General features: G+C 46.6%; 1 protein-coding gene and 1 long non-coding RNA gene across 3 annotated transcripts in view; one reads left to right on the top strand and one right to left on the bottom strand.

Moving 5' to 3' along the window:
- Positions 1-23,958, top strand: part of LOC135901311 (uncharacterized) — a 454,233-nt gene that overhangs the window by 354,434 nt on the left and 75,841 nt on the right. The gene's annotated exons all lie outside the window — the stretch shown is intronic.
- The window catches only part of LOC135901349 (O-methyltransferase MdmC-like), a 43,052-nt gene continuing 42,445 nt past the window's right edge, over positions 23,352-23,958 (bottom strand). Inside the window, exon 6 of the mRNA XM_070535809.1 lies at positions 23,352-23,663. Coding sequence (XP_070391910.1) covers positions 23,511-23,663 — 153 coding nt within the window. The 3' untranslated portion in view covers positions 23,352-23,510. The remainder of the gene's footprint in view (positions 23,664-23,958) is intronic.

Genomic DNA, 23,958 nt, shown 5'->3' with positions numbered 1-23,958 from the left:
TGCCTGAGATGAATGAAGAATAATAGCCGCTTTGCGGAGAAGACACGAGCCTAAATGAAACAGTCCCTCTAGCTTCGGTGAATATTGGCCCCCGCCTCCTGCAGCACAAAACGCAATCTTGCTTCGTTCGGGTGGCACGACAGGGCAGCGTGGGTCTCCTGTAGCATGCAGCGATGCAAGGCGGCGATAGAGGCGAGCGCAGGTGCAGCGTCTAGGTAATTTCCGCGTCTTGTATGTCTGCGAAACAAACATGTTCGTACGACCAGCTATACGAGCTTGTGCTGCACACAAAAAAATGAATGCCCGCAGGAGCGAACCGCATAAGTCTCGGACATGCCGTTCTCTAAAATTTATAACAGCACAAACGGCGCTTCCTCGGCTTCATAAAAGCTTCTTCGTGGCCTAGTTGTTGATTACTGGAGCATATAGTTACCACTAAAAAAAAAGGTGAAACATGGTGAGGAAGAAATAAAAAAACAACGGCACGCCCGTCATGTTGTGAAGAATCGCGAGAGTCTCTTTCTTTTGGTCTGGTTATGCGAGAGTGGACAGACAAGAGCCCGAATTTACAGAACTCACTTACGAACAACTTTACGTGTAACAAAACGTGAACAAGGTGAATGCAGGAGCCAACGTTTCGACAAGTGGACTTGTCTTCTTCACTTGTCCACTTGTCGAAACGTTGGCTCCTGCATTCACCTTGTTCACGTTTTGCTCATCGTCTTGAATTTCCATCTCCCGCATTCCCCGTCTTTAGGTGTATAAGAAATTCAAGTGCGTAAATGTATATAGGAAACAAAAACAAGACATCGTAAGTGTTGCCTGGATGTCAACTCTACCGCGGTGGAGAGACACGCTGCGGTGGACAGACAATGTTGTTGTTGCTGGGCAATATGACAGCAGTGGTGACGAAGCTCCAATTTCTTATGTGTAGCAGAAAAGGTCGCGTAAGTCGGTTCACAATGTTCAAATTGTCTCAAAGGCGACATGACTACGAGCAAATCCTAAGATAGTTTCTGGCCACTCTTCCAAGTAACATGGCAATGACGAAGCTAAGGCTGCTGCGGCATAAAGCCGTAACATAGCAGTCGGCAGTGCACTTGATGACCCAACAAGGGATGAGAGTATACATAGACGGACGCATTTTTCGTGCGGTAGAACAGCTTTGAAGGGGTTATGTGCTTTTTGTGGTGTCGTGCTGTCTGTTGCTAGCTTTGTAGGATTCTGCGGTTGGAGTTGTGGTGATCAAACATGTTTTAATGCGTAGCGAGAGAGGTCGCGTAAAGTTCATTCAAAGCGCAAAATGCTTGCAGGAAATTTAAAAGCAGTTGCTGACCGCCTTTATGAGTAACTAAGCTCTTCAGAATTGATTTGATTAAGTAAAAGTTTTACTGCGCACAAACGGTGGAATAATGATCTCAAGCCTCTATATGGCGTTTTATGGCAATGGTTCGTTTGATGCTCAGACAGTTATTTCTCTTTCTCAACATAGTACGAGCCACTAGGGAGGGAAAGAGATAAGGAGAAGGCAGGGAGGTTAACCAGAATAACGTCCGGTTTGCTACCCTACACCGGGGAAATGGGAAAGGGAAAACAAAGATAACAGGGAAAGAGAGGAGGGTAGGAAAGAAGGAAATTGCGGTGAGTTCGCTGACGTGTGTGGCCTTACAGAAATTGCATTAATAGTCACAGATGCTCGCACAAGCCCGTCGTCCTTGAGTAGCACAAAAGTGCCTTCACCGCTTTATGGGCCGACGAGCGATGGGGGCGGTGTTCCAACAGCACCTGCACAGAAAGCGGCCGATTGTCCAGTTTTTGAAAAGCTTTGGCAAGTTCTTGTCTCTCAGGGGTGTATCGTGGACAGTGGCACAGCAGGTGGTCGATGTTTTCTTCGGTGCCACACACCTCGCATGCTGCGCTGTCAGTCATTCCAATTAATGTAGAGTATGCCTTTGTGAAGGCAACTCCTAACCAAAGGCGACAGAGAAGCGTAGCTTCACGTCGAGGAAGTCCGAGTGGAGGTCGGAGTTGCAGGGAGGGGTTTAGTCGATGCAGTCGTGTAAGTCGCAAGTTTGGCGAGTTTCACTCGGTCAGTGTGAGACTGCGTGCCAGGTGTCGAAGCTGCATTGCGGCGTCTGTCCTCGAAAGCGGAATTGGAACGCTGTGCTCTTCATGATGTGCTGTGCGAGCAGCGTTATCGGCGCAATCATTGCCACTGATTCCACAATGGCCAGGTACCCATTGAAAAACGACCTCGTGACCTTTTTGTTGGACATGATGGTAAAGTTTCGCGATTTCATATGTCAATTGGTCATGGCATCCGTGTCGGAGAACTGACTTCGTGCACTGTAATGCCGGTTTTGAATCACAGAACACAGCCCATTTTCTAGCTCTTTCACATTCGATGAATTCCAGTGCTCGACGCAGGGCCGTTAGTTCTGCCGCCGTTGAGGTCGTGACATGCGATATCTTGAAGCGTAGTGTCATTCCTCGCGTTGGTATAACCACGGCACCACCAGAACTGCACGACGTAGTCGATCCATCGGTATAGATGTGCACATGGTTCCTGTACTTTTCATGCAAAAGAAGTAAGCTCAGCTGTTTTAGAGCAGGGGCCGGTAGATCTGTCTTCTTCTGTATTTCTGGAATCATTAGATGTACTTGTGGACGGCTCAAACACCACGGAGGAAACGCTCGCTTGGCCGCAGGTGCGTACCCTGAAGTAAACGACGCACGATGTGCATTGACAATGCCGCTAAATGTCGAGCAGGGCCTTGCAGCAGTGAGGCTCGCCAAGTGGTGGGAAGGTGTCCTAGCACAATGCCTGAGATACATACGCAGTGTCTCAACGGTAATGTGCGTCATGATTGGGTAATCCTGCGCAAGGGCAATGGTTTCAGCCGTTGATGCACTGCGTGGTAAGCCAAGACATATCTTAAGTGCTTGGGCTTGAATACTCTGAATCATACGCAGGTTAGTCTTGCAGGTGTTGGATATTGCAGGCAGGCTGTATCGCAGGAATCCAACGAACAACGCCATGTACAGCTGTAACATAGCGTGTACAGATACTTCCCAACTTTTTCCTGCAAGGAACCTGAACAGGTGACAGATAGCAGTCAGCCGTTTTTTCACGTAATTCACGTGCGGAGTCCAAGATAAGTCTCTGTCAATTACGACTCCCAAGAACCTGTGACTTCTGCTGTATGGTATAATTTGCCCGTCAATAGATACGCCGTAAGCAAACATTCGCTTCCTCGTGAATGCCACCATTGCGCACTTCCCGCATGAAATTTCAAGTCCTTGTTCACGAAGGTAGCAAGATGACATTGTGGCAGCCTTCTGAAGTCGTGCGCGAAGCTGAAGTCGTATCACACCTGATGCCCAAATGCAGATGTCGTCCGCATAGATGGAAAGTCGTACGGTGCTTGGCAGGTTGTCAACTAATCCACAGAGGGTAAGGTTGAAAAGAGTCGGGCTAAGCACTCCGCCTTGAGGGACTCCTCGGCTACCGTAATGCTCGGATGTCGGGCCATTTTCTGTGTCGACATAGAATGGTCTTCTCTGTAAGTAGCTGCACACCCACATATACAGCTTACCACCACGTCCGACGGCTTCTAACGTGCTAAGGATGGCTTCATGGGTGACATTATCATAAGCCCCTTTAACGTCTAGAAACAGAGCAGCAGATAGTCGCTTACAGGCCTTTTGGTGTTGCACAAACGTTATCAAGTCAACAACGTTGTCTGTTGACGAACGGCCACGTCTGAATCCAGCCATTGCATCTGGGTAGATTTCATAGTACTCTAAGTACCATTCCAGACGTGTTAAAATCATTCTTTCCATTGTTTTTCCGACACAGCTGGCAAGTGCTATCGGACGGTATGAGGAAATGTCCAAAGGCGACTTGCCAGCTTTCAGAAGTGGAATGAGGCGAGTTGACTTCCATTCTTGCGGAACCATACCCGCCTCTCCGTTCGCATATCGTACGTTCGCATGTCGTGTCTGAAACTGCGTCTGACGTCTCAGTCATCAAATAAAAGGCGAAGGTGAAACAAACTTATCCCCGGTTCACCCACCTGCAACACGTGATCTTGCTAAATACGTTTCTTTTTATTTTTTAGATCCTACAATATTTTTAATTTCTTTTTTACAAAATGGCGTAATTGTAGTCCTTGGGCTAGGTTACTCGATACGCGGTGCATAACAAGCACAAGAAATCGAAATACGTAACCGACTAACTGACAGAAATTCACTAATTATGTGTTCAATTATTTAGGTTAAGGCATATGTTTCAATTTGCGAATTGTAGCCGGCGAACTTGCAAGTGATATTCACTTGAAACGAATTCGAAGGATACCACGAGTTCCTATATGTGCGCCGTGAAACTTGCGGTAAAAGTGCACTGTTTTGCACAAAACCATCGTTTTGTGCTCTTAAGCACAAAAGTAACTGGAACACCTATATGCATTTCACCGAGCACTTTGACAATGAATTTGGTGAAACTGGTGTCATCCTGAAAATTTGTTCCAAGTGAATACGCCTTGTGAATTGACCAGTTAAAATTTATAATCGCAATTGTTCCGCAAAGTATTTTGTTAGAAAGTTAATCAGTGGAGTTTTGGTAATTATTCGACTGTGTATTTTGCTTTATAGTGCAAGTAATGTCCGCCTTCTTTAGTAATCCAGCTCAATGACTAGAATTATGCTCTCTGCGCACAGACGTTTTTAAAGCATTTTGTACGGTAATAGAAGAAAGCACCCAGTTACAGTGTAACATAATTAACATCCTTAAACGTGAACAAAGGTGTAAATCGGTCTATAACTCACGCTTTACACGCTTCTTTTAGGTGCAAAGATGTGCGTTACAGACAAATTTGCACTCTTATTCGCTTTGAAAGGGATAAATTATTTTACAGTTCATATAGCGAGCTCTATTGCCATTCCATAAAGCCTTATGCGTGATCAAGGGTGCTCTTCTTCTGCAATATTTTCTACTGGCTAGTGGCAAAACCATCAGTACGATAGAGAGAATTTTAACTGTAGTCGCAGTGTATGCGTAGCTATTTATGAGGCGTTATAGGCCAAGAAAAGAAATAGAGAAATTGTGCACAACGTAGAAACAACGAGAGGGTAGAACACGCCTATACACGCCTCGAAAAGGTTTTTGTATCCTTCTTTTTTTTACCGGGAACATAAGGCGCTCAATGCTTCAAGTTATTCATGTCGCTGCTGGTTTATATTGTTGAACGCTGACTAATGCATATTAGGGGACAGAGACAGTAATGAACGAAGCGCACATAAGCAACGTTGCACGATGATATGCGTACACAAGCAACCATATACAGGTTCGATTCATATATATGAACGTATTAACAACAGCCAGCATTCTAAGAGGCTAACCTCAACGAATACTCAGCGAAATTGTTGCAAATTACGCTTGTCTTTGTTCTTTTTCTTCGTTCTGAAGTCCTACCTTACGCTTAGAGAGCTGTCATCAAAGTCACAGAACTGATTTGTTCACATTCCGGGCAAATTAGAACCAACCACGCTCAAACAATTGCTAAGGCCAATATTCCTGAACCCACGAAAGTCATGCCTAACGCCATCGTGGCACTGCCAGCCGCTGTGCCTCGAGCCAAGCTGCCTCTCCGATCATGCCTCCTATCTGAGAAATTCTTCGAAAATTGTACAAATTAGCTCTATAGCGCACCCTTCGTAAGTCGCGCTCACCTAATCAGACTTGGCCAAACAGAACTTGTCGGTCACCGATGTTCACAAAGCTTATGGCGTGGGCTCGTGCTGCTATCTTTTTACTTCCTGGACACGCGCCATAATCTGGCCTGTGCGAATTCAAACCTTCCTGGGCGCTTCGTCTTTGCATGCAACGTGAGCGAGCGCTCGTTATCATTTCGTTGGGAAACGACCAAAGTCTCAGTGGCAATGGTGTCTAAGATTAGAGAAAAGCAGGCCAATGAAAGAATGTCATAGATAAAAAGGGGGAGGGGGGCAGTGTAGAAAGAGATAGCTTCCAAAGTTATGTAATAGCCCAAGTCGGGGGAAGCTCTGTGGAGAGGTGAGGGAAACCTTAAGGACGTAGGACATGCAGGTAGGACGACGAGGGAGCAGGCCAGCAGTCAACCCTTTCGCCTTCAATGTGCGCTCAGATAAACCAGACGGGCGAAGCACTTTAGTTCACCAGACGACATTTGATAAGCCGTCGTACGAAAGCTATACCCGGAATGGGCGGGCTGTATGCGTTGGCCTGCCAGAGCAGTCCCGGCTTCATTCAGAATTTTGACGCTGGCGTTATTCATTGTGCACTTTTTTTCCCCACTCGATTTTTTTTATCACTGTTTATTCGCTTGCATAGGATCCTCACCTCCTTCCCAGTGCACTGGCGATGAGAAGGAGGTGAGGATCTTGTTATTTGCATGCACGCATTACGCACTGAAATTTATCAGGACCCTCATTCAGGGAGCGCGATGAAGAAAAAATAACTACGCATTCATCGGGTGTGTCAGGGAGGTTTACGAAGCTTCCTGTAATTACACGCAAGGAACATTAAAAAGAAATTAAAATTCTAAGGTCTTACATTCCGAAACCACAATCAAATTATAAGGCACGGAGTCGCGGGAGGCTCTGCATTAATTTGGACCTCTCGTGTACCGAATGCACTCTGCACGAACGTTTTTGCGTCATGCTGCGATACGAATGCGGTCACCGATTTGGAATATCATTTTTTTTTTATTTCTCGTTTTCTTGCTCCTTTTCTTCCTTTTTTTTTCTTTAGGGTGCAGCATTGTTCCTCCCGCGCAAGATCAGCACGCGTATTTAGTAAATTACTCGCTTTCCTTCCAGATATTATTGCCCCATCCTTCCACCAATATCTTAAACTACAATATCATGACTTTGAGCTTCGTCCACTAATGACTTTCGGTGGGAGTTAAACTCTACGTTGTCCCGATTACACGACGCTGCACCTCCTGTAATCTTACGCGTTTCGCGACGCTGATATTCAAGTGCACGCAGGAGTGGTTAATCTGCATCAGAACGGCAAGTTGGGCCAGTTGGTTGGGATTCATGGTAACGGTTGTAACAGCGAACCTAAGACAAGGACAACAGAAGGAATTAAACGCGCCGTGTTGTCATTTTATTCCTTTTGTAGTCCTTGTCTTGGGTGCGCTGTTACAACCCTTACCATGTTGTTAATCTGCTCGCGCCGAGTAACCGGGGTAAAAGGAAAGCAATTGTTGCAATGCTGCGTCAAGGCGGAGCCAGGCGTCACTTTGTTTATGGAGACGGCGGAAGGATTGGCACCAGCCCTCGCGGCGAGCGTAGCGGTGTGTATCACGGACGGTGCAATCTTGGTTCATCGATCGTGCGGTTAATTTAATAAGGCTGTCGGGTACAGACCCGTGAGCGCAAGCGATACCATCGCCTTGCTGCTTCTTCGAGAAAACTCTCAGAACTTCGCGTCTTTGTATCTGTTTTCGTCTGTTCGCCGGTTGGGGGAAACACCTCTAAGTTGATTAATGAGAGAAGAGCCAGGGACTATTAGTAAGACTTCCGGAGAAGGAAGTGTCGGATGTCAGCAGCTGATAGAAAAACCGCCTAATTAAAGGGCTCAGGAAAACTTTGTTATCACTTAGCAACCGGAGTTCCAGAATATCTTGCTAAACAAGCATCTTCTTGGTTCGCTTGCGTCGTACTTCATAAATTTATGCTTTCATCAGTGGATGGGATAAATGCTTGCTGCAGTGGATTCGTGGTCACGTTGTATAGCAGGAAGCACTGAAGCCGACAAACTGCCTGGAAAAGCACCTCCTTCTGCTGCTGTCTGTAACACCAGTCTGTAATACCAGTTTATCGAGATGACGCGAAGTCCATTAGCATTCTTCGGTATTTACAGTTTGATATCTGCTGCGGCTGGCCGTGACATCGACTCTCATTACATCGTACCAGGTTAGAATTGGCGTATACAACTTTTTTTTATCGTGTATGTCATTCAGCTATATCTTGTTCCACGTGGGACCATTGATGGGAAAATATTGAAAAAAGCTCTATTAGATTGTCAACGTCTGAACAGCAAAGATGCGCTTGGAAGGCAAAAAAAGGCAACGTTGATGACGTTTGATAATCAGCACAGAAAAGTTGCTTGGTGCTTAGGATAAGGAAGGATTACAGCGTTCAGCTCAGTAACATTAATAATCTGCTTTACTGAAATTGGTATTGTATGTATGTATTACCATTTTGTATGTCCTTTGCGGGCTATCGTTATGTCACAGCATTCTGTGCGGGTTATAGTCTGATTTGTGTGCTGTTTTGTTTTCTTTATTGAATTTTTAGGCATGTTTGTGAAATGTGTTTTACTGCCGGAGGTTTCTTCCTTCCTTCATATCACCTCATGTTAGCATCCCTTACTCGGCGAACAACCTATTGTTTGTGGAGAAGTAGGCGACACAACAATTACAAGCATTACCACTGTCATCACAATGAATCGCTTAATTTTGCCGCTGAAGCTGCTCTTAGTGCCTGGGTCTGCTATGTGCACTTCATGCGAGATTTTGACATTGCGTTGGTGGAAACAAGCAATTGCGACGAGTCAGGTGTCCCGCTTTAAAAAGTTAAGAAACGCACGCTGCTACTACGCACGGTGCACTACGCATAGTGCAACGAAACTACGCACTACCCACGGTGCAACGAAACACAGCAACCATAACACTAGGCAATAGGGTTTAATGAAATTAAGTTTGGGGGTATTACGTGCCAAAACCATGATAGCATTACAAGTACGCCGCTATTCGCGAAAATGACCACGCCCAAATTGCATGTCATGAAAAAGCCGCTTCCGAAGACCTTGGTTCTCTCTTGGCCGACGATTAATAACCGGCACCGATTTTGAAAGATATATCTCATTGACTCCGAATGTGTCTTCGCATGCAAATTCTGTAAGACACCGAGATGCACATACATTGCAATGTGATCCCCGAACCGTATATGTGGGTTTGCTTAGAATCCTCAGAAAGTAAAAGATGCCCGCGAGTGCGCTTGTTTTGTGAAGGCGAAGGCGATCGACTCTGCAGCGTCATACCGTCAGTGATTACCCAATGAGTGCGGTGATTCGTTTCTCGCGGTTCTCGTAGACGTTCTCGTGACTACCTTAATTAAATACCCTGGCCTAGCAAGGAAGAACGAAGGTCGGTAGGCCCTGTCCAAATTGTTTCATAATTTTCAGACTGCGAGCCGCACCTTCTGGGCCCGTATATCACGAACGCCACTTATGCTACGATTGCTCAGAAGCGAAAGACTTCCAGCCAATGCCGATGCCGGACATAGTATTAAGAGAAGAAAGCAGACCGGACAACATCACTTGCAAGCAAAAAGCTCGCTGAGTTCAGCTCCCATTGCGTACTTCGTTGACTACCACTGGGTCTTTCTTTCGTCACTAAGCTGCGATGGGGTTCAAAGCTGTATTCTTACCCGCCATATATCACGGCCTAAAACGACCAATTAATATGCGGCAGTAATATTCGATATAGCCACCAGGGCCCGTATTCACAAGAAAGCTCTTACGTTGCAATTGTTCGTAAGAGCCGATTCCAGAATATTCTCGTGCGGCCCGACATAATACTTTTAGCGAAGGCTGCCGGCCAGCGGCAAAAATCACTTACGAACGAAGACTTAGCGAATTTGGCCACTGAAGTCGAAAAGTGAGAAGAGTGATAATTTTATTGCGGTGTTAAAATTTTTGTTTCACAAGATTAATAATCAAATCGGCATTTGTTAAAATATTCCTGTACGTCTCTTTTTTTAGCTACATAGTTGCCACGCGACGTACCTTCAGTACGAAATTAAATGTAAGCATGCAGGCCCGTTTCATGCAGATACTGCAAGAGAAAATTATAGAATGCTGCACGTCTGTGCTAAATATTTACAGCTAAGAAACATTTCACCGAAATTATTCTAATGCTTTCGCATTCTCAGACATAAGAAGCCTTAAGTGTATCTGCCGACTTCTTTGCTCTTTCACTTATTCGTTTTCTGCTTTCTCTGCAGTTGCAGTACCCATATAAAAGCAAGCATCCTGACCTATGTAGTATCTATCTATCTATCTATCTATCTATCTATCTATCTATCTATCTATCTATCTATCTATCTATCTATCTATCTATCTATCTATCTATCTATCTATCTATCTATCTATCTATCTATCTATCTATCTATCTATCTATGTGTGTGTGTGCGTACGCGGTCATTCGATGAGAGATTTTACATTTGCGGCGTCCATCGCAGCATCCTTACTCACATTCCCACCGTTCTTTAGAACGCAATACAAATCGAAGCTAAAAAGAATAGCAGATGCAAAAGTAAGAAAATGCAAGGGCAAAAGAATCGTAAAATATTGGGGACGCAAAATATGTCTGAAGGAAAGAAAGAATTAAAAAATTGGGCACGAAGACATCTCAAACGCAAAGAAAAAAAGAATCTGAAAATATCGCAGACGAAAAAAACGTCAGAAAGAAGGAAATAATCTCTAAATAATGGGGACGCAAGAAATGTCAGAAAGGAAAAAAGAAAAAAATCTGCAGATATTTGGGACGCAAGAAATGTCAGAAAGGAAGAAAGAAAGAATCTGAATGCATCGCGGACGCAAGAAATGTCAGAATGGAATAAATAAGGAATCTGAAAATATTGGAGATGTGAAAAATGTCACAAAGAAAGGAAGAAAATGAGAAAGAAGGAATCTGAATATATCGGGGATGCAAGAAATGGTCAGAAAGGAAGAAATAAAATATCTGAAAGTATTGGGGACGTGAAAAATGACAGAAAGAAATGAAGAAAGGGAGAGAGAAAGAATATGAATATATCAGGGATGCAAGAAATCTCAGAAAGGAAGAAAGAAAGAATCTGAAAGTATTGGGGACGCAAAAGATGTTACAAAGGAAGAAAGAAAGTTTCTGAAAATAATGGGAACGCAAATGTCAAAAGGTAAAAAAGAAGGAATCTGAAAGTATTGGAGACGCAAAAATCCAGTAAGAAATTATCTGGAAATCACCGGCCGAACACTCCGTACAGCGAAGCTAAAACGTGCAGCCCCGGTGTTTATCACTGGGTTAATCCCAACGGTTCCTTAAGCGACGGTTTGGTAGGTGGCCAGATCCTCAGTACGCAGATGCTGCTTGCGCTCGGCTGCACGAGTCTGTCCTTGTGCCCTGGCTGAGGTATCGGCACGGCGTAGACGAGCTCGTTGCCGGTTCTGCTCGCTGTGTAGCTGATCGAAAGCTGCCTGCTCCTCAGGAGCACATACGACGCGTGGCCTATTCACGTCAGCGCCGGAGAGAAACTGCTGTGCACGCGCTCGGCTGCGGCGGAGATCAACGACTTCACTACTGGCGCAGCCAATTGCGCGCCTCTTTTTATTTTTCACGAATGCGCATGGGGTTGCGCCGGAGGAGTTTTTGGCGTACAGGCAACAGACGGACGGACGACTCGGCTAGCCATATACACCTTCGCTGTAAAATGTTAGGGACACAAAAATGTCAGAAATGAAGGAAGAAAGAATCTCAAAACATTAGGGACGCAAGAAATGCAAGAAACAAAGGAATAAAGAAACATATTATCGGAAAATATTTGGGAGGCAAGAAACGTCAGAAAGAAAGTCTGGAAATATTAGAGACGTAAGAAATGTCAGAAATGAAGAAAGAATCTGATAATATTGGGGACATACGTAATGTTAGAAAGGAGGTAAGAAAGAATCTGAAAATATTGGGGACGCAATAAATGTCAGAAATCAGGAAGCAAAGAATCTGAAAATATTGGGGACGCTAAAAACTTGAGAAAGAAAGAATTTGGAAACATTGTGGGCGCGAGAAAAAGAAAGAACGAACGAAAGAAAAAGGAAGTGAACGTGTGAGGTAGAAGCACACACATTTCTACCGAGGCTTGCCGAGGATGCAATCAAGCGCCTCTCCCCAAGTGGCGCTGGCAGAATTCCGACAACCAGCGTCGACGAGAAGCAAACAGGAAAATGAAAGCGCTGTGGAGCTATGGGAATGCTCGAAGCACGACTAGATGAAGCCATTCTAAGCGGGATAACACAATGGTGGCATTCCCGGCAGTGTCTTTTGTCGCCCTCGGATACAACTCCGCTTGCTTCGCATCTGACCCGAAGCATTCCTGCGTGTCCTTGTGCGACATGTCCTTAATGATCTCCTCGCGCCCTTCCCATGATGTTCACTGGCACTTCTGCTTTCTGTTCTCTCTATCTTACCTCGCTTAGCCCTGAGCTATGTGGAGGCAGCTGTGTCCGGAATATCAATACTGCTGTTTTTGATGTACGCCATGCTCTGCACAGTAAGAAGAAGTCGATAAATGACTCCAAGTATATAGTTCTGCCAAGAACAATTCGCTTAATATTCTTTTTTATTGTACGTATGATCGCGCAGTTTTTCCTTAAAACTGTTCGTGTAAATGAAATATAGCGAAACGAATGACCTGATAGTGTGAAGACCCGGCGAGCTCTTGTATAATGAAATGACATGCCTGAGTGAAGGCAAAGGAAACCATTAGTTTCGCACAAATTGTCTTTCATAACACGTATTCCTCCCTGTTGACCTTATTCAAATGGATAAAAGAACAATGCTCAACTTTGGTCATCATAATGTGTCAATTATACATTACTGTCATAGTTGAAATTTTCCACCTGGTCGACAGTTGCTTGACCTTCCTTTTAGTTTTCTTGCTCGCAGGCAAAGAAAGCGGTGAGCACTTCTTTTTCCTTCAGTTTCTTTTTTCTAAGTGCAGCAAATGATGTGCGCTCGTTGCAGGCATTGCCTTGAGCAACTTGAAAAGGCTTTATGTGCGTTCGGTTGTAGCTCACAGATGGTACACGCTACCATATTGCAGCCTAAACCAATTTACACCCTTAAGAGTGCTTTATGTCTATACCTCACACATTTACACCGTTAAACGAGTAATGGTGTGAATTATAGATTGATTTGAACCCTTGCGAACCCTTAGGGCTGTAAATAATGTTATGGAGTGCCCCCGTCGCACGAGGAGTAAGCTACTTCGCAAGGCAACTGTGAAGTATACAACCGTCTCCGCCGGAATTAAAGAATAGCGCAACGACAACTCAATCAGCGACAGCGATTTATGAGTAAGAACACTCCCCGGTAATGCTCACATTCCCTCTGGGTTCTGGCACTATATAAATTAGTTGCGTAAATGACAACAGCCAGCCTTCTTTGTCGCCGCTGTATATTTTGTGACCCGGTCTACGACCGCTTACAGAAAACCCGTGCCTCTAATTGAAAAGTAGAGAAGAACGTACACGAGAGCTTCACTGCAGAGGCGCGGGACTCGATCTGCGCTCATCGATTTATTTTCTCTTCTCGTACGGCGTAAGCTGTTATGGGCTCATTCCGATAGCCGCTTCAGTTGACCATGCATGACCATGACCATGTTGACCATTTTGATTCAGGAGGAGTAGGATTCTGACTTTCTCACCAAGGTACTCTGGACTGACGATGCAAGCATTTCCCGAAATTGCCAAATAAATGTCCACAACGCACTCTATTGGAGTGAGCAAAATGCCCACTCGCTAAAAATATTCGGCCACCAATATCAGTGGTCTTTTAACGTTTGGTGCGGAATATATGACCGCACAGACATTGGCCCAGTATTTTTTAACGACACTGTGACTGGCAGTAGGTATGTGAGTTCCTCAAAGGTTGAAGACTTCTGCTGCAACATGCCTCTAGTCCGGCTTGACGCAATGGGGTATGACGCAGTGGGCCCCAGCGCACACCTGCAGTGGGGCAAGGCCCACTGCAGGTGTGGGCTGGGGCCCTGTCCCAGGGCAATGGATAGGGAAACACGGGCCTATCATGTGGCCAGCAAGGTCACCCGGCCTCAACCCTCTCGACTTTTTCTTGTAGGGCTATATAAGGATCACGTATACACGATGATAATGACGACTCCAGAAGCCTTGCAGGAGAAGACAATTGAAGTCTACCGCACCATTTTACCGATGGTGCTCAAGGAAGCGGCAGCAAGCGTTCTCAGATGACCCTAGTGTTTTATCGTTGTTGAAGGTGACCTCTTCTGGCACTTGCTGGGAAATCGCGTGAAAATAAACGTAAATTCAGTGAAAGATGGCATCTGGTCATTTAAGATACTCTTATTCTACCACCTTCAGCCTTCTGAAAACTGAGCTTTTTTATTCAGGGTTGTTCAGTTTCCTTACAACTTCGCGAAGTGACTGACTTGTTGCTTCCGTAAGCACAAGCGATTACCGCTTCATTTGCTTATCGCTATAATGAACCGTCGCGAGGGGAGCACATCGCTGGCGTGAATGGGACAGCCAACGGCTACGTTGCTGCCATGTCGCCTTTTAAGCGGCGGCGCACCTATGGCTGTTTGTGCGTGGAGGGCTTGGGAGCAGTGCAATCACGACGTGCAAGTGGGAACGTCACATGCTGTTTTGTATTTCGCGGGCATCATCAGTACGCTAAAATACACTAATACTAAATGGATAGAAAGACAGAAACTGTTTATTCGGATGTATTGCAAACCACTCTGCTGCTTTCTCATGGGAATATTTTTCCTAGCTTCGTTACTTCACAAGATGGTTAACTAATCTTAACTAAAAATTTAATTAAGCACAAATACAGAAAGAAAAATAGCGTCACACACTACATACAAAAGTAAGCAACATGCATTTGGTCGCATCGCCTTAGAGTGCATCGGGATATTTTTAAATTCTGGCTAAAGTTAGCTGAGATACCCTACATACAATAACTTTTGCTTAGATACGTAGATTAATTAGAGACTTATACGTATATTTAAATATCTTGTTCCGAGGTATTGTGGATACATGCAATGAACTTTGTTCTCAGTGACACTTTTTTGCCCTTTATCAAGCTTTATCTTCGCATTTGAGTATTCCATCGCACCTTGGCATTTCTTATGTATATTTTGCAGAACTCCTGCTTTTTATATTCGATCTCTGTTGCGACTATAATTTCGGTGCAATTACAATACACGACTGGTGACAGCTGCTCCTGCGCAATACAGTGAAACGAAGGACAGCGTCATTGAGATTTTTCCCTGGCCGTTGCATATGTACAAAAATGTAAGCAAGGTTCTTCAATGACAAAGTTTCATTAAAATATGTGTCCTCAACTCGTTCATTTTATGGCCTTTACATTTGTCATATCAGCCGCATGCACTGCTTTGCTGATTTCGAACTGGTGTAGTGCTAAAGTTCGTGTGACATTTTCTTTACGTATTAAATAGATAAAAAAGGTGCAAGCATTGATAACAGTTAAAGGCACAATTTTTGGGACATACCAATATATTCTTTAATGAAAAAATACATGTTTTACTTGTCAGTGCGCAGCGTTCGAGAATTCGTTTCCGGCATCTTTGGCAATGGCAATGCAGTTATTGTTCGTGTATTTGATCCCTCGAAAAATTCTGTAAGGAGCAGGCCGAGCTCCCCCACCCCCCCGAACCAAATTTCTGGCTACGCCACTGCGTGCCTCATAGTAATATCGTAGTTTTGGTATATATACGACGGTTTTGATATGTATACGGGCTACTGTGCTGTGTGGTGACGGTATGCGGTGGCATTATTCGACTGTGATTGTATGCCTATGCTACTATGTCTGTATATATATATATATATATATATATATATATATATATATATATATATATATATATATATATATATATATATATATATATATATATATATATATATATATACGTTAAACCTCGAAATATTTAAATCATTTACAATGCAGCGATGCAACGTATTGCCACCGTCGAAACGCGCTATGTATCAGTGATGCCCATTTAGCGGCTTCTTACACTGCCCAGCATAAAAACGTCCTTCTTTATTGAACTGAATAATAGGAGAGGTTGGCGCCATTATGACGCACCGGCTACCCCTTATCAGTTTGCAAAGCAAACAAATGTGCGCGAAAAGGGGGAATAATGTCACAAAATATGGCACTCTGTAGAACACCATATGAATAAAACTATACTGTCCAACAGTACATGAATCGCAAAGTTTCGTGCATAAGTTCACTACGCATACGCATATATAATGTCAAGTATATTGAACAGCCAAAAACACAGAACACAAGTATATACACTGCAAGCACAGAACACAAGTAATTTGCACATAGTGTAAAAGTCCCGATCACCACTTAAGTCAGTTTGGACCCAGAACCACATTTATATCACTCTTTTAGCTTATGAGAATAAATTGAAATTTAATATTTCTCCGAAGTGTTGGTGTCCTCAAAAAACATTTTCGAAGCGATATGTGTTCCCTTGTCCTCTTGCAGACGACGTAACTTTTTCAGCTGTTTTCATGCGATGGCTACTTTTTTGGCAGTCAAAAACTTCGATGGTTTTTTTTTACAATAATGAGTGCTTAACGTGCCCCAAACGCTCAGCTTATCGATGGCCCTTGGGAATTAGGGGGAATTATCATTTACAAACAGTGTCCTTCGCATTCCTTCGCCCATGCCTCCTCTGAACTATACTACATCTAGCAGCTTCGACCGCCCTTAGCAGTTTCACTGTTCGCCATTTCTCGCAGGCGCGCGCTCAAGGGGTCTTTATTTCGGAAAATAGCTCCGACCAAATACACCGAAAAAAAACGGGAAGAAACGATTACACGAAACAGCGGTTCAAGACTGGTGAAAGGAAACTCCATGCGACGCCAGACGAGCCGAGTGTCGCTATTGCAAATCAGAACTTTGTTCAACGCACGCGTGATTGTAGTCGTGCACGCTGCTATGCGGAGAAACATGTTGCGGCTGCGTAACCATTTTGCTCCGGTAGGCAAACAAGGCTACAAAAAGTAAAACGAAATAATGAGCCCGAGATATGCCGTGCGCTGCTTGAAAGATCCTTCGCCATCGATAAATGCTGCTTCAGTTACGCGCTGCCCGCGAACAAATACACATAGAGGACGCGCGACCTTACCAAGATGAAGCAGGCGACATTTTTATTTCTGTATAATTTTGGTTACTACCCGGTAATTCCACTTGTCTTTTGGCCCATGATTACAAGCATCCTTTTTACTTTCTCTTTAAATTTTGTTTCGCAATGCGTTTCCCCACTTCACAGTCTCGCGGAAAACCGCTTCTTAATATAGACAATTTATATGTTTTTTTATCTTTTAAGTTTTTTCTTAACACTAGGTACTCACGCCGCAGTACGCCATGCAAAGACTGGGTTCTGACGACCTTCAAAAGACCATTAGGGCCATTGTGCGCGAAGTACTGCGCAAGGTCTTGCCTTCGTCGTAGCCTCAAGTGGCCTCGATCGCCGACATCGTGAACGATGAGGTTCAGCCATCCCTTGGAGTTCCTGTGGTACAATTTCCAATACCGCAGCTCAAACCAGAAGCGATAACCTACGCCGCCGTCGCACGCCGTCAAGGCCCCCCTCCGCGACCGCTCCAGGGCCCTGTAACGCCGCAACTCCGTCATCCGCCGCCGCCACCGCCAGCACGCACAGCCGTCGCACAGTGCACCTACACGATGTAGACTGACATTTAGCGAGCCCCTGACCACCGCCCGCTCTCATATCTCTGCGGAGAAGCCGGCCATGTGTACCACCGATGCCCATACCGCGACTTGGGACTGAGAGGGTTCGCCGTCAACGCGCCGCGTCCACAGCTCGGGGAGCGTCACGTACATCGCCGAGTACCTACCCGCCACTCAGTGGAACTCTCGACGACCATCCCGTTCGCCGTCACCAGGCCGCTACCTGCCACCGCAACGACGACCATGCACTGGCCCAGCCCGGGGCCGGTCCGTCAGCCCATATCCGGAAAACTAAAAGCAGCAACCGATGGAGGTGCGGTTGCTCTTCGTCGAACTGACGAAGATCCTCCGCCGCCGATGAAGACGCCGACAAGACTATCTCGACGACATAACAACGACGACACAGCACCGTCCCGACGACGTGTGGCAGCAAAGAACACGCTGATGAAAGACGACCTGACGACGTGACGTTCCAGCCACAGGTCAACGCGACGCAGCCGTGTTCCGACGCCACGACTTAACTGTAACGCAAGACAAAGAACCACCGACCTCGAAGTGCTTCTCGACAGCCACGCAGTCACTGCCTTAGTCGATACAGGGGCCGATTACTCCGTCATGAGTGGACACATCGCCACCCAGTTGAAAAAGGTTAAGACTGAATGGGAGGGCCCCCAAATTCGGACCTCTCGAGGACACCTCATTACACCGACTGGAATCTGCACGGCAAGAATTACCTTTCATGACCGGACTTGCCCTGTCACCTTCGTTATCCTCCACTAGTGTTCACGAGACATCATTCTTCGCATGGACTTCCTGAACCAGCACGGCGTAATCATCCACCTGAAGTCGAAATCGATAACGCTGTCGCAAGATCAAGCGATACCACCGGAGAGCTCTCGTCGTCACCACACCTTGAGTGTGTTCGAAGATCAAATGAGCGTCCTGCCACGCTCGAGCATTGTTATTTCCGTCGGCGCCGAAACACCCGCTGACGTAGACGGCGTCATTGAGGCCAACCAGCATTTCCTATTCGACCATGAAATTTGCGTCGCAAGAGGGATCGCTCGAGTCCACGGAGGGAAAGTGGAAGTGATGCTAACGAACTTTAGCCAAGAGTTCAAGCACATCATCAAGGACACGAAAATCGTGTACATCGAGGAAATTGTGGAAATGAGCAATGCCTTTGTCCTCTCAGTGTCTGCTGCATCTACCCTGCCGACCATATAGTCCCCGAACCAGACTTCGATGTAAATCCAAGTATCCTCATGAGCAAGCAGCAACAGCTCAGAAGTCTTCGCCGACGATACAAAGACTGCTTTTCGACGTCATCGAGGATTCGACAAACACCAGTTGCAAAGCATCGCATAATAACCGAAGAGTTCGCTCCACCACTCAGCCAGAGCCCTTACCGAGTTTTGACACGATAACGTGAAGCTATTAGGCAACAAGTTCAAGAAATGCTCCGCGACGACATCATCCAGCCGTCGAAAAGCCCGGGGGCAATTCCTGTTGTACTGGTGAAGAAAAAGGACGGAACCCTACGGTTTCTGCGTCGATTATCATCGACTGAAGAAGATCACGAAGAAGGATGTATACCCCCTTCCACACATAGACGACGCATTGGATCGGCTCTGCAACGCTAAATACTTCTCCTCGATGGACCTCAAGTCTGGCTACTTGCAAATAGAAGTCGACGAGAGAGGTCGCGAAAAGACCGCTTTCGTCACACCAGATGCCCTCTACGTGTTCAAGGTCATGCCATTCGGACTGTGCTCGGCGCCTGCAACGTTTCAGCACGTCATAGATATGGTCTTAGCAGGATTGAAGTAGCAGACGTGTCTTGTTTACTTGGATGACGTCGTTGTCTTAGCTGGAAATTTCGACGACCACCTTAGGCGGCTTGCGACACTATTAGAGGCTATCAAATCATCAGGGCGCCCTCTGAAGCCGGAAAATGAGCTTCTCTTACTAGCTCACGTCATCCGCAAATCCAGAGTACGCCCCGACCCGCAGCCCATCGACAAGAAGGCAGTGCATCGATTCCTTGGGATGTGTGCCTACTAATGGCGCTTTGTCAAGGACTTTTCAAGCATCGCTGAGCCCCTAAGGCATCTAACCAAATATGATGCCTAGTTCAAGTGGCAAACGCCGCAGGCCGACGCATTTCAAGAACCAAAATGGCGCACGCAGTCGCCGTCGGTACATGCACGTTTCGACGAAAACGCCGATACCGAAATCCACACTGACGCCAGTAGCCTCGTCCTCGGTGCCGTCCTAGTCCAGACGAAATACGGCCATGAACGGGTGATATCTTATGCTAGCCGGTCGCTGTCAAAAGCGGAAGGCAATTATTCTACGGCTGAAAAGGAATGCCTCGTCATCATTTGGGCTACAGCAAAATTCCGCTCTTACCTATATGGCAGGGCATTCAACGTCGTCAGCGACCATCACGCGTTGTGTTGGGCAGCTAACTTAAAGGACCCTTGAGGACTACTGGCGAGGTGGAGCCTCAGACTGCAAGATTGTGACGTCACGGTAATCTACAAGTCCGGACGAAAACACTCTGACGCCGACTGCCTATCACGCGCCCCCATCTATCCCCTGCCGCAAGACGACAAAGACGACGACGCCTTCCTAGGAATATTAAGCGCGGAAGACTTCACTAAACAGCAATATGCAGACCCCGAGCTAAAAGGCCTCGTGGAGTATTTCGAAGGGAACACCGACGTAGTTCCTAGGGCATTTAAGCGCGGATTGTCTTCGTTCACGTTACAAAACAACCTGCTCGTAAAGAACTTCTCACCAGTGCACGCCATATACCTCTTATTGTTCCGTCAGCGCTGCGTCCAAAAGTACTACACGCCCTACATGACGATCCAATCGCTGGCCACCTCGGATTCTCCCGAACGTTGTCGAGGATAGAGGAAAGGTATTACTGGCCGCATCTGACCGCCGACGTCGCCCGTTACGTCAAGACATGCCGAGACTGCCAGCGACGCAAGACACCACCGACAAGGCCAGCAGGATTACTACAGCCGATCAAACCACCTTGCCGACCATTTCAGCAGGTCGGGATGGATTTGTTGGGACCATTTCCCGCGTAAACACCCGGTAATAAGTGGATCGTCGTGGCTACGGACTATCTCACTCGCTTCGCTGAAACTAAAGCTCTACCGAAAAGCAGCGCAGCCGAAGTGGCGAAATTTTTCGTCGAGAACATCCTGCTGCGACATGGTGCCCCAGCAGTCCTCATCACCGACAGAGTAACGGCCTTTACAGCAGAGCTCACCCAAGCCATTTTGCAATAAAGCCATACAAGCCACAGGAGGACAACTGCCTACCAACCGTAGGCGAATGGTCTCACGGGGCACCTGAACAAGACCCTCGCCGACATGCTAGCAATGTATACGTCGACGTCGAGCACAAGACACGGGACGCGGTCCTGCCGCACGTAACCTTTGCTTACAACATGGTTGTATAATAAACAAGAGATCACGCCTTTTAAGCTGGTTTACAGCGGGAACTCGATGACGACGATCGACGCAATGCTGCAGCACGTCACTGACGAAGAGAATGTTGACGTCGCTAGCTATCTCCAGCGCACCGAAGAAGCTCGACAGATTGCCCGCCTGCGGATCAAGAACCAGCGGCATACCGACAGCCGACACTGCAACCTCCGACGACGCTTCGCCGAGTACCAACCCGGTGACCGTGTTTGGGTTTACGCCAACGAGGACTCAGTGAGAAACTACTGCGACGCTATTTCGGACCCTACAAGGCCATTCGACGTATTGGCGCACTGGACTATGAGGTCGTGCTAGACGGCATTTCGCATTCACAGCGCGGTCGCGTACGATCTGAAGTTGTCCACGTGGTGCGTCTTAAACCCTTTTTACGCATGCTGATGAACTTCCTTGTTTTGTTGTTTCTTTACTACGGGTGTTTTTCTTTATTTTTTTTTGTTTGCAGCATCAAGTCCATGCTTTTTTTTTTTTAATAGGGCGGATTACTGACACGTGCACTTGCTTATCTTCATCGGGCGACCACGTTTCGCCGCCAAACAAATGATGTCGCGCAGCGCGGGACGCGCCAACATATATCGGAAGTTTCTGGAATGTTATCGATGCTTCTATCCGCTTTCTGTTGTCGCCGAACCTTGTGTTATCTGATTTCATCGCGTGAAGCGAATGATGTAGAACTTTGTGGAAGACGCGTGGGTCCCAGCGATAACTCAGGAATATTCGACGACTGCTGTGTAAAAGCCGACGCGCTTGACCCGCTGATCAGATTTTCGAGGATCGCCGAGTGTGTTCGCCGCTATCGTTGTTTTTATTTAGTGTAGCCTGCTTTTGAGGGCAAAAGTTCGCCCAATAAAACGTTAGTTTCTATAATCACAGTTTTGCTGCCTTCTTCACCGTCACTACTACGTGGCAATATAATTTAATTTAAATATTTTATTCCTTTATGAACGAAAGGACACATACCTTTTGTTGAGCGTATTTTCTTTAATTGTGTTTCACGTAGAACCATTAAAATATCTTTGAACGCGATTCTGATCGTTGCCTGCATCCCGAGGGTTTCTAACGCATTTAGAGTCCTCGCATCGCAGGTTTTAGAGTGTTTCGGGGGATCTCAACTTATGGTTTCTTTTTTTCTAATTTCGAGTTCTTAACTTCTTTCAAGTTTTCCTTAACTCTCGCCATAGTTTCGCATACGCGCTCCGTGGCATGGCGCTGACCATCGCGTCACTCGACGCTCACGCGAGATCATTGTGGACTTTGGAAGAGCCGTACGTCTTAGCCAGTGATAGGCCGCGAATGCGGCGACCAGGCGCACCTTCTGCAATTATGCAGTTACGTTACCGCGTCAGTGATCATCTCGCTATAGTTACATGTACGCGTTATTTTCTATTTTTTATGCGAAGCATATTACGAGAGCACAACCCAGCTCCTCAGGCGCGGCGGTGTTGCCTTCAATGACCTTTGACCCCATGACATACCACGTGACACCGTGACGTCACGACAGAGGAGAAACGGGGCTCCAACTCGCGCCGTCGCTCGCGGCGTCGCGGCGGTATATAAGCAGCTGCGCTTGACTCTGCTAGACATTTTCTAGGTGGCTTTGATCGGGCGCGGTGAGCGTCGAGCAACGCAGCGTTCGGCACGACAACGAAATGTGCGCCTGAGCAAGCGACGCACGCCTGAGCCGACGACACCGGCTTTTCTGCGACACGAGCTCCTTAACGCTGTCGCGTTAAAATAAAGGCTAGTATGCTTCGCATCCTGGGCTTAACCTTACCTAAGCCACAGCCATTTTTTGTATTCGGCTAACCTGGCGCTAATTACCCGCCCATATATCGTGCCGCGCCCCTGAGTTGGTGTTCCCACGCGATGCTACGCACGTCGCGGACAGCGTCGCTTTCGATGCCCCGTTCCCGCACCTGGTGTGTCTGAGGTTTGTGTGCGCGTTCGCTTATAGCTGTACACTTCGTGCTAGTTGCTCGCGGCACTAAAGCTGTTCCTGCGACGTGTTGGGGCGTGTCGGTTCGACTCGTAGCGGCGAGGGCTCTCCAAATGGTGTGAGTTCGCTCTTAGCGCAAGCAGAGTGAACATACATATAGTACCCAGCCAGCAAGAACTAGAGCTATAGAAAACGCAGCAAATGTGAGACGAGGAGCGCTGTGGTTCTTTTTCTTTTTCTAACTGTAGACCACGAAAGAAGTGAGCAAAAGAATTCGCAGCAAACAGCACACGTTGTTTAATGATTAGCACACAATGGTATAGCAGGAAAAGATGAGAAGCTGTTGCGAGAACTCTTCGTGAAGTTATTAGATACATTTATAGAGCTTTTTTTCTTTCGTGCTTAAACAAACACCAGTGGATAACAGTTGCCGAAGGCCGAGCAAGTACTGTACGAATCGGCAGCGAAGTCGCACGTTCACTTCTTGAAGGCCAAAGTGACGCCGTCGCTCAGGGTGAGCATGCACATCTCGACGCGGTCATCGGACGCCAGCTTGCGGTTGAGCCGTCGCACGCAATCTGTGGCCGGGTCGTCGAAGGCCGGGTCGAACACTCTCGATTGCCACAGGACCTGCGCAAACGCGAATGACACAAGAGCCACCAACATGAGCTTGAAAAACAATTTCTGGGGTTTTACGTGCCAGAAACTGCAACCTCCTTCATGAGGCGTGCCATAGTGGGGAAGACTCCGGATTAATTTAGGCAACTCGTGTTTTGTTTTTCTTTTTTTTGCCGGGCACTCAATGCATGAGGCACGGGCGTTTTCGCATTTCGCCCCCACAGATACGCGGCCGCCTCGTTCGGGATTTGATCCCGCGACCTCGTGCTTAACGGCCAAACGCCAAGGCCACTGAGCAACCGCGGTA

Source organism: Dermacentor albipictus, chromosome 3 (genome assembly GCF_038994185.2).
Source record: "Dermacentor albipictus isolate Rhodes 1998 colony chromosome 3, USDA_Dalb.pri_finalv2, whole genome shotgun sequence".
NCBI lineage: Eukaryota > Metazoa > Arthropoda > Arachnida > Ixodida > Ixodidae > Dermacentor > Dermacentor albipictus.
Note: the sequence above shows the minus strand (reverse complement) of the source record. Positions and strands in the feature narration are given on the sequence as shown.